General features: G+C 47.0%; 1 protein-coding gene across 2 annotated transcripts in view; it reads left to right on the top strand.

Annotated features, from left to right (window-relative positions):
- PRPS2 (phosphoribosyl pyrophosphate synthetase 2) overlaps window positions 1-12,489 on the top strand; it is a 37,456-nt gene that overhangs the window by 21,457 nt on the left and 3,510 nt on the right. The window contains exons 3-6 of one of the 2 annotated variants that reach the window (XM_045788762.2): window positions 4,748-4,846; window positions 5,567-5,691; window positions 10,616-10,789; window positions 11,702-11,861. In XM_045788762.2, coding sequence (XP_045644718.1) covers window positions 4,748-4,846; window positions 5,567-5,691; window positions 10,616-10,789; window positions 11,702-11,861 — 558 coding nt within the window. The remainder of the gene's footprint in view (window positions 1-4,747; window positions 4,847-5,566; window positions 5,692-10,615; window positions 10,790-11,701; window positions 11,862-12,489) is intronic. The other variant, XM_045788764.2, reaches the window with a different exon arrangement.

The following is a 12,489-nucleotide window of genomic DNA, read 5'->3' as shown; positions in this document are numbered from 1 at the left end:
AGCCAAGACCGGCGCTAGGCAGGGAGCAGCCAGCCGCAGAAGGCAGTTGGGGGCTCACCGCTTGGCAGGCTGGGCGGGAGGTGGAACTACCTGGAGCCGAGACCAAGGGTAATTGCCTCAGAAAGGCACTTAGAGGGCTAAGAAGAGTTAAACCATTTGGAGACATTGCAAAGATAACCCGCCACTACTGGCCAAATTAATCTATAACTTGGCAGGAAGATGTGAACAAAATTTGTGGACAGTCTGTACAAATATGCTAGGTCTTAGTGGGAAATAGAGCTCTACGTAGTTAAGAAATTGTATCCAGCAGCTGCTAGGTTACAAAAAAGGAAGAAAGATGTGGGCACTAGGTAAATGCCTAAAAAGGATGGTGAGAAGGCCCCAAGACTCCTGACACCATACTTTGGATAGAAGACCCATGCTACCCCCACAGAGTTAGAAGTCAGAAAGCTCACAACCAGGACCCTGGGAGATATAATCGTGGATCTGAAGGATCCTAAAAATGTAAAGCCCTTAGGGTCCCGGGTGTCCACTGTGGAGGTTCCCATCTTACTGACGAAAACCATCTCACAGACCAGGACTGGCAAAGAGCCAGCTAATAGAGTAATGAGGAAGGACAAATCAATGAATAATTTAAGTTTAAAGGATGAAGCACCCTTGGGGACCCCAGGAGACTACTGTTAACTCCTAGGCGGTGACTGGCAAAGGAGACCTCCTCTGTTTCTGCATGTTATGGGTGTTGGGATGTCAGCTGATGCTGGTCTTGGCGATATCTTGAGTCGCTGCTTGACACAGCCTCCTGCTTGACATGAGTGACTCCATCCTGCTCTCTACACCTGTCATTGGCAAGTATGACTTTGGAAAGGTTGGCGAGAGGGCTCAAGGCGACTGAAGTGCTTACGTTTGTAACGGTCTTTTCCCAGTGTCCTGGTTCCTTGAAATAACAGCAGAAATTACTCCTCCAGTTTTGTTAAGGGGCCTTCATTTGCCGGAGCTGAACATCGAAAATTTTAGCGATCTTTCCTCTAGGCGACACATCTAGGGTGTGAGCAAGCTGGTTTACCAGGTTAGTCAGATCTGAAGTGGACATAGTTTCTCATTCCATCCTGATTCTTTTAACTAAAAGGGAAAGATCCTGGAGCAGTCATGAATAAACAGAGTTAAATGTTACCCCCACGGATCCAGCATCTACAGGAAGACCAGAATTTTCTTTAAAGACAGTTTGGAGTCGATTGTACTAATCACAAACAGATTCATCAAGCTTTTGTGTGTAAGCCTGAATTTTGTTCCAGTCAACAGGCTTAGGAAAAGCCATTATAATTGTTCAGTGGAGATTTCCAGTGAGTTTTCTAGCATCTTGCCAAAAGTTAGGGGTCTTGTTTCTCTAAGTCCTGCTCAGGATTTTCCCATTGGGCTAGTTTCATCCAGTGTTTGGCCTGGCCCTCACCAACAAGCATGTACACTAATTGATAAAAATCTGAGAAACCAGGGTGGTAAGTTGGAATGACTATGTTAAATTCTTCAGCAAACCTATGAGGGTTCCAGTCATTTTAGGAGACTGGAAGTTCAGCCTTAGTCAGGGTAACGTGAGAAACTTGGGGGTCTGTTTAGATCCTCAGAAGACCTAACATTAAAGGGGCAGTTTATAAGTGGTTCAGGAGAGGAGAGAGCAGAGGGAGCTTCCGAGGAAAGAAAGGTTCGGCAGAAGGATTAGAAGGAGAGCACAGGAGATGAGAGGGTGCAGAGAGAACAGAAGAAGATAGCGCCCCAGGGGCGGGGCCTGAGCACAAGTTGGCTGCCTTGTATCTGAGGGGCAGGGTGGAGAAGAGGCCTCAGGAGCCCTTTTTTCTTTTTAATTGTTTGCCTCATTTAGTTTATAAAGTGTATCTTCTTGGAAAGAGGCAATTTTGGATTCCTGATAGTGTTTGGAAGCTTCAAAATACCAATTAAGATAAGAAATCCCATTCAGTTTTAGAACTGTGGTTGTTGTCCAGTTCAACTTTGAGAAAATTAAGTTCTGAGAGATTGAAAGTTCCCCATAATGGCCGTTGAAGTTCTAAATTACTTCTGGTTAAGTCAGTCCATTTGTTTATAAATGTGCATGTGGAGGGACCATAGTTCCTAAACATAAAACCGGCTGGAGTCCAGTGGGGGGGTGGGGGCGACAGCAGCATGCCCTCAGAGCATTTCAGTGACCGGGATCCCATTTCTTAGAGGTTTTTCAGGAACAGCCTGGTTCTAGAAGGAATCAGATGAAAGGCCAGCACAGTTCCTGGAGGAACAGTCCAGCCCCAAAGGGAAGTAGGACCGAAGGTCTTCACAGTTCAAGTTGGCACAGTTCCAGTGTGAACAGTCTGATTTTGAAAAGGAATCAGACTGAAGGCCAGCCTAGTTCTGCGAGAGGACTTCCACTGCCTCCATTCTGTCCTCAGTTGGTACTTTCTAAGTTTCCCTTTCCAGCTTATCTCTTAACTCAGGCCAAAGACCCTGAGGGTACAGCATCCCCTGAGAGGAGCGGAAATCGCCCCCTCAAAGCAAGGGCTGCCCCAAGCAGGCGACTCCCCTGCAGTTGACCCCAAGGCAAATGAATGATTGATCGACCTGACCTTCACTGCCCACCTGCATGTCCCCACATACCTTTGTCCCACATTTTCCTTATATGAAACCTAGACGTTTTCCTGGCCCTTTGGAGAACGTCTTGGAGACACTGGTTCCGCTGTCTTCTGGGTGTTGGTCTCACTGTGAAATAAATTCCTTTTCTGTTTTACGGCCACTCCTTTCTCTGCCTTTGGATTTTGTCAGCAGCTGGTGGCCAAACCTGGTCTGTGTGGGACCCCTGGAGCCAGGCGCTCTTGCACCCTTGCGCCCCAACTGCGGTTCATTAGGAACAGCCCCGTTCCTAACAGGAATCAGACCGAAAGCTAGCACAGTTCCATCAGGAACAGTCTGAGTTGGCCTGAAGGCCAAACGAGTAGTCAGAGATATAAACAAAAACCAAAACCCCAAAAACCAAGGGCTTAAGTGGGTCCCAAGTAAAGCCCGGGGAGCTTAGACACAAGGCATGAAGCTCAAAATCCAGGAAAAAACTTACCCTTAAAACCCCAGGGTTGTCGGTAAAGCAGTGAGCCCCAACGGCTCCGGGGGTACTGCGCCTTTTTGCTCAGCAGCCCCGGAGCCATCGGGGGTTCTCTCTGGGTTGCACCTCTGATCACCAAGTAATACAAACCTTAAAAATAGACTCTGCCAGTTACTTGACCAGCAACAGCTGGGTTTATTTGGGAATGAAAGCATTGCAAACAAACAAGGTGTGGCAAGACTGTAGGCAAGTCGGAGGACAAAGGAGACATAGGCTTTTGAAGGAGAGAAGGGGGAAATTGGGAGGGCTGTTAGGAACTGAAAGTCCCGCAGAGGAACCTGGGAGCTCGAAGTGTGGCAGCTTCTCATTGGCTGAGCTGCTCCCTGCAGCCAAGGAAAGCCTCTCTCCTGCTGCTGGAATAGTAGAGCAGTGTCCCTGTGCAAGGTCAAGTCCGCCTCTTCTGTTGGGTCTGCAGTTGACTAGGAGTTGGGAGGGCCTGAAAGTTGCTCCTCCCGAAGCCTCCAGACTCCGTTTTAGTGAGGGTTCCCATTGCTAATGTTCACAGTGTATTATGATAGAGTAATAGGTTGCTTTTTGGGTTTTTGTTTTTTTTTTTAAGTATGGTGTGTTAAGAGAAAATACAAATGATCTGTTAACATTATGATGTAATTTCTTCCCGTGTATGTTTTTACCTGAATATACTCTTGTGTATTTAATAGGGATCGTTTATTTGTTACTCTTGGGAATGAAATTTTTTTTGTTTCAGTTTTGAGATGTAACTGACAACATTGTGTGAGTCTGAATGAAATCTTTTAAGCTTATATATGTATTTTTTGGGGGGTTGGTGTATGAGAATATTACTATTTGCAGTAAATGCTGACCTCTTTTCCTACGTTTAATCTGTGTCTGTGTAGTCACTTAAATATATTTTTTTGATGTAGACCGTTACTGTCCAGGATTTATGATACAAAAGCAAAAGCCGTGGAGAAGTTAGGTAATTTTAAAGAGGATAGAGTGTCAATAAATCACCTTGCATCCCTTCTTGAAACACCGAATTCTTGTTCACTGTATGGTGTTCTTTCTTCAGTGTGGTTTTCGTTCCACTCCTCTTCAGCGGCTGGCCTTGCCTCTGCCTCCCTTCCCCGCCTTCCCTTACTCTCCCTCTCAGACCTGCCGGTGGCCACACTGCACTTCCTTCAGTTTCTGGAGGTGACCTCTTGGCCTCGATGATGTCACACGTGCTGCTCTTTCTGGAACACTGGTCTCCCCTCTGCTGACCACACCTTAAAGCAGTTTCCTCAAAGGGGCCTCTGATGACCAGTCTGTTTAAACTCCATGCCCTTCATGCTCTCCTCTCTCTGGTACCTCTTCCTCAAACTTGTCACTGTCTGAATGATCCAAATTGTGATGTTACCCGTATATGTGTTTGTTTGCTTCTTTGATATTTGTTCTCTCTACCCAGTGTCAAGCACATTGTCTTGCAACAGTATATGTAAGTAGTAAACACTGGGCGAATAAAATGGAATGAATATCTTTTGTTATAATGTAACTTTCTTGTTACTACTAATTCAATAATTTAAAGTATGAAAGTATTAAATAGCTTATGTTAATTTTATTAATGTATCTCTTCCTTTCTCTTCCTGTTATAAAATCTATGTCTTTATTTTTTAGAGTCGTGCTCCGATTTCTGCGAAACTTGTGGCCAATATGCTGTCGGTCGCCGGGGCCGATCACATCATCACCATGGACCTGCATGCCTCTCAGATCCAGGTTCCAGCATTTTCTTTCTTGCCCTTGGTTGTGATCGGGGGCTTAATGCAAGTGGTTAAATCCTAACTCTGTTAAGTTAAATTGTTTTCAAAGTGGGTAACATGACTCGTGTTTGGATTTGTATGTGGTTGCTGTCTTGGATTTTCGTCTTTACTGGACTTGGAAATACGGTTTGGTAGCTGTTACCGCTGTCTGCCACCAGCTTGCCTCTGAACAGTTTTGGAGGAGTGGCAATGGCTTCTTGGTAGTAAACTTTATAATTCCATCTCAGTTTCTCGAAAATAGTTAGAATGGCAGGGTTGTAATACATGTTTTTTTAAGCTCCTCATAACTTAGTTCCTTCATCTATAAAACAGGCCAAATTGTATTGTGCCTACTCTGTGATACAATGAATGACAAGAAGCATTTGGCTTATAATAAGGTTCTTAAGACACGACAGACCTCTTTTCCCCCACTCCCCTGCAAAGCCATTCTCCTATTCCTTAGAATAGAGGCAATCCTAACAGAATAGAATATGTCTCCAAAGATAATGGATTGGACTGACATAGGCTCCTGGAACGTATCTGTCTTTTGATTTAATTCTGTTAAAATCAAGAAAAGGAAGTCTGTTGAAAAGGCTTCTTTTGAGTGTAAAATTCAAATTTTACTTAATGAAAGAGGTTATTTTGAAAAAAAACAAAAACAAAAACTCTGCAGTGTGACAGTGGCTTCTCCCCTCAGGGATTCTTCGACATCCCGGTGGACAATTTGTACGCAGAACCCGCAGTGCTACAGTGGATCCGAGAGAACATTGCCGAGTGGAGGAACTGTATCATTGTTTCACCTGATGCGGGAGGAGCCAAAAGGTAGCCACGATGCGCGGGGGTTTTTCTTTTTCTTTTTTTTTTTTTTTTAATGTGTTAGATAAGGAAGCATGTTTTAAATTAATGCTCTATTTGTAAATGGACAAGTCGGGACTACAGTCTTCACCTGCAGAGAGCTGCCGTCTTTATTAACATTTCATCGTTCACACAAGAAGCACGGACACGTATTTGTTTGCAGTGCACATGTTTTACTCGAGGTGTTTAAGTTAACTTTTTTCTGATTATAAAAGCAATGAACCTAACTGGAAAATAAGGCTTTTAATTAACAACACAATTGACTAAGCTAGTCCTTCCTACTACTAATACCTGACAGTGGAAGCCCAGATAGAACAGAGTTTGAAAAAAGAAATCTGTGTCCATAGAGCACCAAGAAAAAGGGAAATATCCAGGGTCGAGAAATACGGAAGAGCTGAAAACCGTGCTTCGGTGGCCTGGGGGTCACGTGTGAGTTTCAGGGAGAGGCCTGCATAGAAGTCTCCAGAAAGAAGGGAGGTGAAAGTCAGACCTCTCCCCAGCAGCACAGGGGCAAAACCAGTCTTTACTCGGGCCTTTGGATGGGGGGACAAAGTCGCCACTCATGAGAAATCAAACCGAGAGCCTGTGCCACGTGGAGATACACGGCGAACTGTGCGTCCCCACAGGGTGCAGGCGTCTCTACGCTAAGAAAATTTACACAAAAATTGGCCCCAAGCTAAAAGGCTACTGCAGTGGGAGAATTCCACAAGCCCAGCTGCTCAGTAGGCCCTCCCCACCGAAGACAGCCTCATGCCTGATGATCCCAGTTAGAGCACCGAGAGGCCGCAGCCCATCCAGAGCCTGCGTCTGCAGAGAGCACAGCGGCGGGCGGCCAGCACGGTGGGGTGACGGAACGGTTACTGGACTGTAAAATTACTGAGTTGGACAGAAACGGACATGGTACTAAAAGCAGCAGAATGCAGGCACACTGACTAGCATAAGAAAACGGTGCTGAGCCACGAATCTAGAGGGCTTCGCAGACTTCGGGAATGAAGGAGCAATCAGTACAGAGAGTTCAGAAGGCAGGGCGAGGATGACAGAAGTCTGATTCCATACGGGCCTGAGGTTTGCGGACTCCACGTGACCTTGTGGACGTGGGCAGAGGCCGCCTGGGAAAGGAAGACAGGGTGGCATGGAGCTTTAGTGCCCAGGTGTAGGGGTCTCCATCAGGAAGGGAGAGGACAAGAGACCTCTGTCAGTCAGTCCAATGCAAAAGCAAAGAAGCTAATAAATGTGCCGTGAGAGTGTCTGGGGACCGTTGAGCCTCAGACGTCTTTAAAATGGAACTGCCTCATTTGGCTCCCTTCTCCACTTGGAGCCTGGCTAAGGGGCTTTTAGAATCAAACTTAAAAGCTCAGAAGTAGCCCAGAAAGCTGTCGTTAAGCCCACGCAGGGAAGCGGAGGTCCTGATTCTTACAAGAGCCCTGATGAGCGATGAGCACTGAGCTGCCGTCTTGGCGGCGTGGTTCCCCGCACAGGGGAGGGGGGAACAGGTGGGGCCGTGCCTCTGACAGCAGCAGGAAGTGGCCGTTGACAGGAAGGAGACACAAATACATCAGTGTTGCAGAGACCCCAGCCGGGCAGCGGCATAGCCCTCACCCTGGGCCTCCAGGTCAGAGCACACGGAGTGTTGTCTGTCCGTTGTCTATTGGAAATGCTTGTCCTTTACGTGGAGACTTTAGTAAGTCACACAGTGGAATCTGCATTCAGATATGGTGAAGCCACTGGCCCGATAGAAGGTTAGAGGTGAAAAAGCAGGCCGGAGGTATGTGAGCTCTTGTTTTCAGTAAGAGTTTTACTGCACAGCTCAGTGGGTTTCAGCGTATTCACAGAGCTGTGTCTCCAGCACCACTGTCTAGTTCCCGAACATTTTATCACCCCAAAACAAACCTGTGCCGGCTAGCCAGGCGCTTTCCATCCCCTCCCGTTCCTCCCCCCCACAACCTCCTTCCTGTCTCTCCAGAGGGACATTTCGTGTGGATGGGTCATGCAATACGCGGTCCTTTGTTTTTAACCGGGAAAAAGTACTTTGGCAGCTAATAAGCCAAAAGAGTAATAGATTCCACAAACTCGTGTGGCCTTTTCTTCTTCTATCCCAACCCTGTTTTTTAGTTACAGTCTAAAAATACACATCCTGTTCGCAGAACTTCAAATTGGGTCATGTCCCCCATTTCCCTCTTTATTGACGTCCATTCTTCTGAGTGTCTGAATTACGTTCTTCAGACGTGTCTCCCTTTTTAGTTTGCACACGCGGTAATCTGCCGCGCACACCTCTTCACTGTGCTTTTGAAGACCCGTCCTCGTTCCATCTCAGCGAGGCCACAGCTTTAGATCTGCTTTAGCGCTCTCTACGGCCGAGTGCTAATTCCATTGTACGCGTGCAGCCCGATTCCTTTACCGAGCTCCCCCCGTCCCTCACTCAGAGCTCCTGTGGCGTGCGCTCATGGTCCCGCAGCACTGGACTGACCGCGTTTTCTGTGCATTCGCAAAGAGGATCCGTGCCTAGAAGGGCAGTTGCCAAGTCCTAGGGTGGGAGTCACGTTGGTTTGGATGGACAGGGACGAACTTGGGTCTTTCGGGAAAGATAGACCAGTTGACAATCCCAAGTATGAATGCTGGTGACTTTCTCTACCCAGGCCTGCTGCCACAGCGTTTGAGCAGACATTTTTACTTTATAAACCAGATGGAGATGACACGGTGTCTTTTCCTGTTCATTCTGGTTGCTGTGGACAAGGTCCGGCACCCTCTCCGGCCTGTTTGTTTTCCATGAGGGCCTGGTCATGCCTTTGCCTGTTGTCATATTGGCTGGAGGCCTTTTCCTTTGGATCGTTAGGAGTTCTGTGCCGGCAGGTCACACCTTTGTTTCGTGTGGGTGTGGGTGTAGGGCAGATGGTTCCCCAAGTTTTTCATTTCTTCCCTTTGTGTATTTTTATTCTCTGCAGGACTTTGAGAACATTTCTTCCATCGTCATTTATCTCTTCATGTTCGAGCTTTTGGGTTTAGGAAGGATTCACCCATCTCTCAGTTTTTCTTCTCCCATGATTTCATATATTTCAAGACAAATTGCCTTTTTCCTTTTTAATGTTTCAGTTTTTCTTCCATCTGATAATTGTTTTGGAATAAAGAGTGAAGAATCCAGGTCTTTCTCCCCCCAGCTATCTAGTTGTTCCAAAACTATTTATTAAATAATCCATCTTTTCCCTCTTGATTTGAAACACCATCGTATATACCAAATTCCCCCATCTACTTGCCAACCCTCACTTTTTTTTTCTTTAAAGATTTATTTATTATTTAGAGGGAGGGAGAGGAGGAGGGGAGGGGCAGAGGAAGGTGGAGAGAAGAGAATCCCAAGCAGACTCCCCACTGAGCAGGACCCTGAGATCATGACCTAAACCAACCGGAAACCAAGAGTCAGATTCTTAACCCACTAGGCCACCCAGGTGGCCCAACCCTTGATATTAAAAATGCAGAATCAACTAACCAGAGTTAATGGCCAGCGCTGAGACGCTACTTTTTTTCAGATCCCTTTCAAGGCTGTCGCATTCAACCACCCCTGCTCCCTCTGCCAGCAAAGTCAAGCTTTTTAGGAGTGTGTATTTGGGATTTTATTGTCACCTCCTTTCCTTTTCCCCAAAGTTTCTGCCACACATCATTATCTTCTTCCTATTCTGGAGTAAGCTGTTCCCTAAACGACAGAACCACCGCACGGGTGACACGTGGTACAAGCAGTTGACATGACCAATGGCATCTGTGCTCCGTGCAAAAAGGTCATTTCATCAAAGAAAATATGTATCTGACCAATTGGAACACACTGCCTTAAGTAAAAGCTTTGGGGCTTGACCTGTTGCAGGTAAAACTTACTATTGCCACAAGAGGTCACTCTCGAGTAGTCTTTGAAGCTCATTTGGGTTGACAGCTTAAGGAAAAGTAACCCTTAGAAGGAAGCACACCTAGGACTCTTGACGCTGTCAGTATGAACAGGAAAGTGGTGTGGGAAGTTGGTGACACTAACTCAGATTTAACTTCTATTGTTTTTCTTCTGGAAAGAATATAAACACGTGTTTAGAAGAAATGGAAATGAAACTATATATTTTGTTCTAGCTTTTTCTGCGTAAGACTTGTGTGATACATTGTCTCAGCATCCTTTGTTAGGGATATGTATTAAGTCTCATGCTACATGGAAAAGAAGAGCTGTAGCCAGATGCCCAGGGCTCACTGATAAGTCTGGCCTGCACCTTCTCTTTCTTTTGCCAGCCCAGCCCTTTCTGAGGGGTGGCTTTTGAGCATTTGCTGTGGATGGGTAGAGAAACTCACGGTTTACAAGTCCCTCTGGTTACAAGTCCCCACCGTTACAAGTCCCCACAAACTGAGCGAGTCGCAAGTTCCACATAACTTGATTTAAATTGTGTCTGTGATTTTTTTCTTATTGATTTTCATATATACTGTATTTTCATGCTGTTAAGCATATGGCTGTTGCCTTATGCCCCTTTTTTTTTTTTTAAGTTTTTATTTAAATTCCAGTTAGTGAACATGCAGTGTATATTAGTTTCAGGTGGACAATATGGTGATTCAACACGTGCCCGTGATTCTTGAAAAGTCCACACAAACACTAACAGATGGTGTATCAGTTTCGCATTCCGTGGTTTTATCCAGTGGTCTGGGCATCTGACGTTCATCACCGGTGCCACGAACGCAGGGCCATGTTGGTGGCACGTCTGTCCCGTGGCTTGCTTACTGTGCAGCCCAGGCCAGGCCCGGCTTTACGAGTGAGACCCGATGACCTCGTTATCTTGAGTGTGATTGGTTAACTGCCTTCCTTAAATACAGCTGTGAGCGACGAGAGCTTTTCCTATCGATAGGATGTTACGCGTCGATCTGTGTCTTTGAGCAGGGTCACATCAATTGCAGACAGGCTGAATGTGGAGTTCGCCTTGATTCACAAAGAGCGGAAGAAAGCAAACGAAGTGGACCGGATGGTCCTGGTGGGCGACGTGAAGGACCGTGTGGCTATCCTCGTGGACGACATGGCTGACACGTGTGGCACCATCTGCCACGCCGCGGACAAGTATGAGGGACGGTTGGGCAAGTGTGAGGGCATCTCATTAAGAAAGGAGAAATGTCAGCTTTTAAAAATTGGGCCTGTTTTTCCTAATTATCGCCGATTGCTTGGTGGTAGGCCTTTCAGACCAAAGGATAGTCTAGGCCCGTTTCTTTTTTTCTGGGTAGAAAAAAACCCCGTGGGCCTTCACGGCCTGGGTCTCAGTTTCAGGGAAGAGCTTTCGGTGTACTTAAAGGGTCAGAGAAGGTGCCCCCCTTAAACTGAGCACAGAAGGAGAGAGACCATCTCGTGGGCCCCTTTGGGCCTTTCTTCCTTCTGTTCAGCCTTCCCTTGAGCCTCCGCAGCCACTGGCTTCCAAAGGATTGCGAGCTGGGCTGTTGGGAGTGGGAGTGGAATGGGAGCCGCCCCCCAGCGGCCTGACTTGAGACGTGCTGAAGACAGACCATGCACACCGGGTTTCAAAGACAGTATGAAACAAAAAATGCAAACTGCGTCAGCAATTCTTCTATACTGAGTATAGCTCAAAATGATGATAGTCTGGCTTTATTAGTTTAACCCCGTGGTTCTCCACCAAGGGCCGTTTTGTTTCCTGGGAGACATTTGACAGCGTCTGGAGACATGTTGGGTTGTCACAAGTGAGGAAGGGGGAGGGCGTTGCTAGTGGAGAAGCCAGGGATGCTGCTCAGCGAAGAATTCTGTTGGCCCAAGGCCAAGGTTGATAATCCCTGATGGAATGGAATATATAGGGTTTTGCCAATACATACCATAAAAGATCCTTTTTTAGGCTAATAAACATGAGAGAAATTGGTTTTCTGTTTTTCTTTATGGAACACACTGTTTGCTTTTCAATTCACCCAAGGGGGAGAATGTTTTGGGGATATTTGCATACACTTCATTTTTTTGTGTTCTGTTCGGCAGGCTGCTCTCCGCCGGAGCCACCAAAGTTTATGCTATCCTTACACACGGGATCTTCTCTGGGCCAGCTATTTCCAGAATAAATAATGCCGCCTTTGAGGCTGTTGTTGTCACAAACACCATTCCGCAAGAGGACAAAATGAGACACTGTCCCAAGATTCAGGTACTTCTACACAGCAGGCCGAACCAAGCAGCAAGCAACCTTGCTCCGGTCCCCAAAAATAGCCCTGAGTCTTCTGTGTGTGACTTGCCAAGGGCGAGCTCGCAAGGCCTGTGGCTTCTCATATCGAAGGGTGCGAGTCGTGCTCGGTCTGAGAACGGCTGGGGCTGGCGGAGGTCAGAGTTAGGAATAGTAGGCCAGGCAAGTCCACCTTGGCTCTGTACCCCCACACTTGGAAACAGGTGTGCAAACAAAACCTTGCACACGCGTGTCCGTAGCAGGGCTATTCGCAGTAGCCAAAAAGTGGAAACAGCCAAATGTCCGCCCATAGGGCAGTAGACGGCTGGTGCGGTCCATGCAGTGGACCGTCGTTCACCCTTCAGTAGGAAGGCTATTCTGACATACGCGACAACATGGATGAACTTGGGAACGTGATGCTGAGTGAAAGCAGCCAGACACGGAAGGACAGACATTGTGTGATCCCACTTCTCTGAGGGGCCCCGAGTAGTCCGGTTGAGAGACAGAAACGAGAGTGGTGGTCGCCAAGGGCTGGGGGCGGGGATGGGCAGCTGGTGCCTGACGCGGACAGAGCCGCTGTCTGGGCTGATGAAAAGGTTTTGGAAATGGGCAG

This window comes from Ursus americanus, chromosome X (assembly GCF_024610735.1).
Source record: "Ursus americanus isolate L20-20 chromosome X, mUrsAme1.1.p, whole genome shotgun sequence".
NCBI lineage: Eukaryota > Metazoa > Chordata > Mammalia > Carnivora > Ursidae > Ursus > Ursus americanus.
The sequence above is the reverse complement of the archived record's forward strand: the minus strand, read 5'-3'. Positions and strand labels throughout refer to the sequence as shown.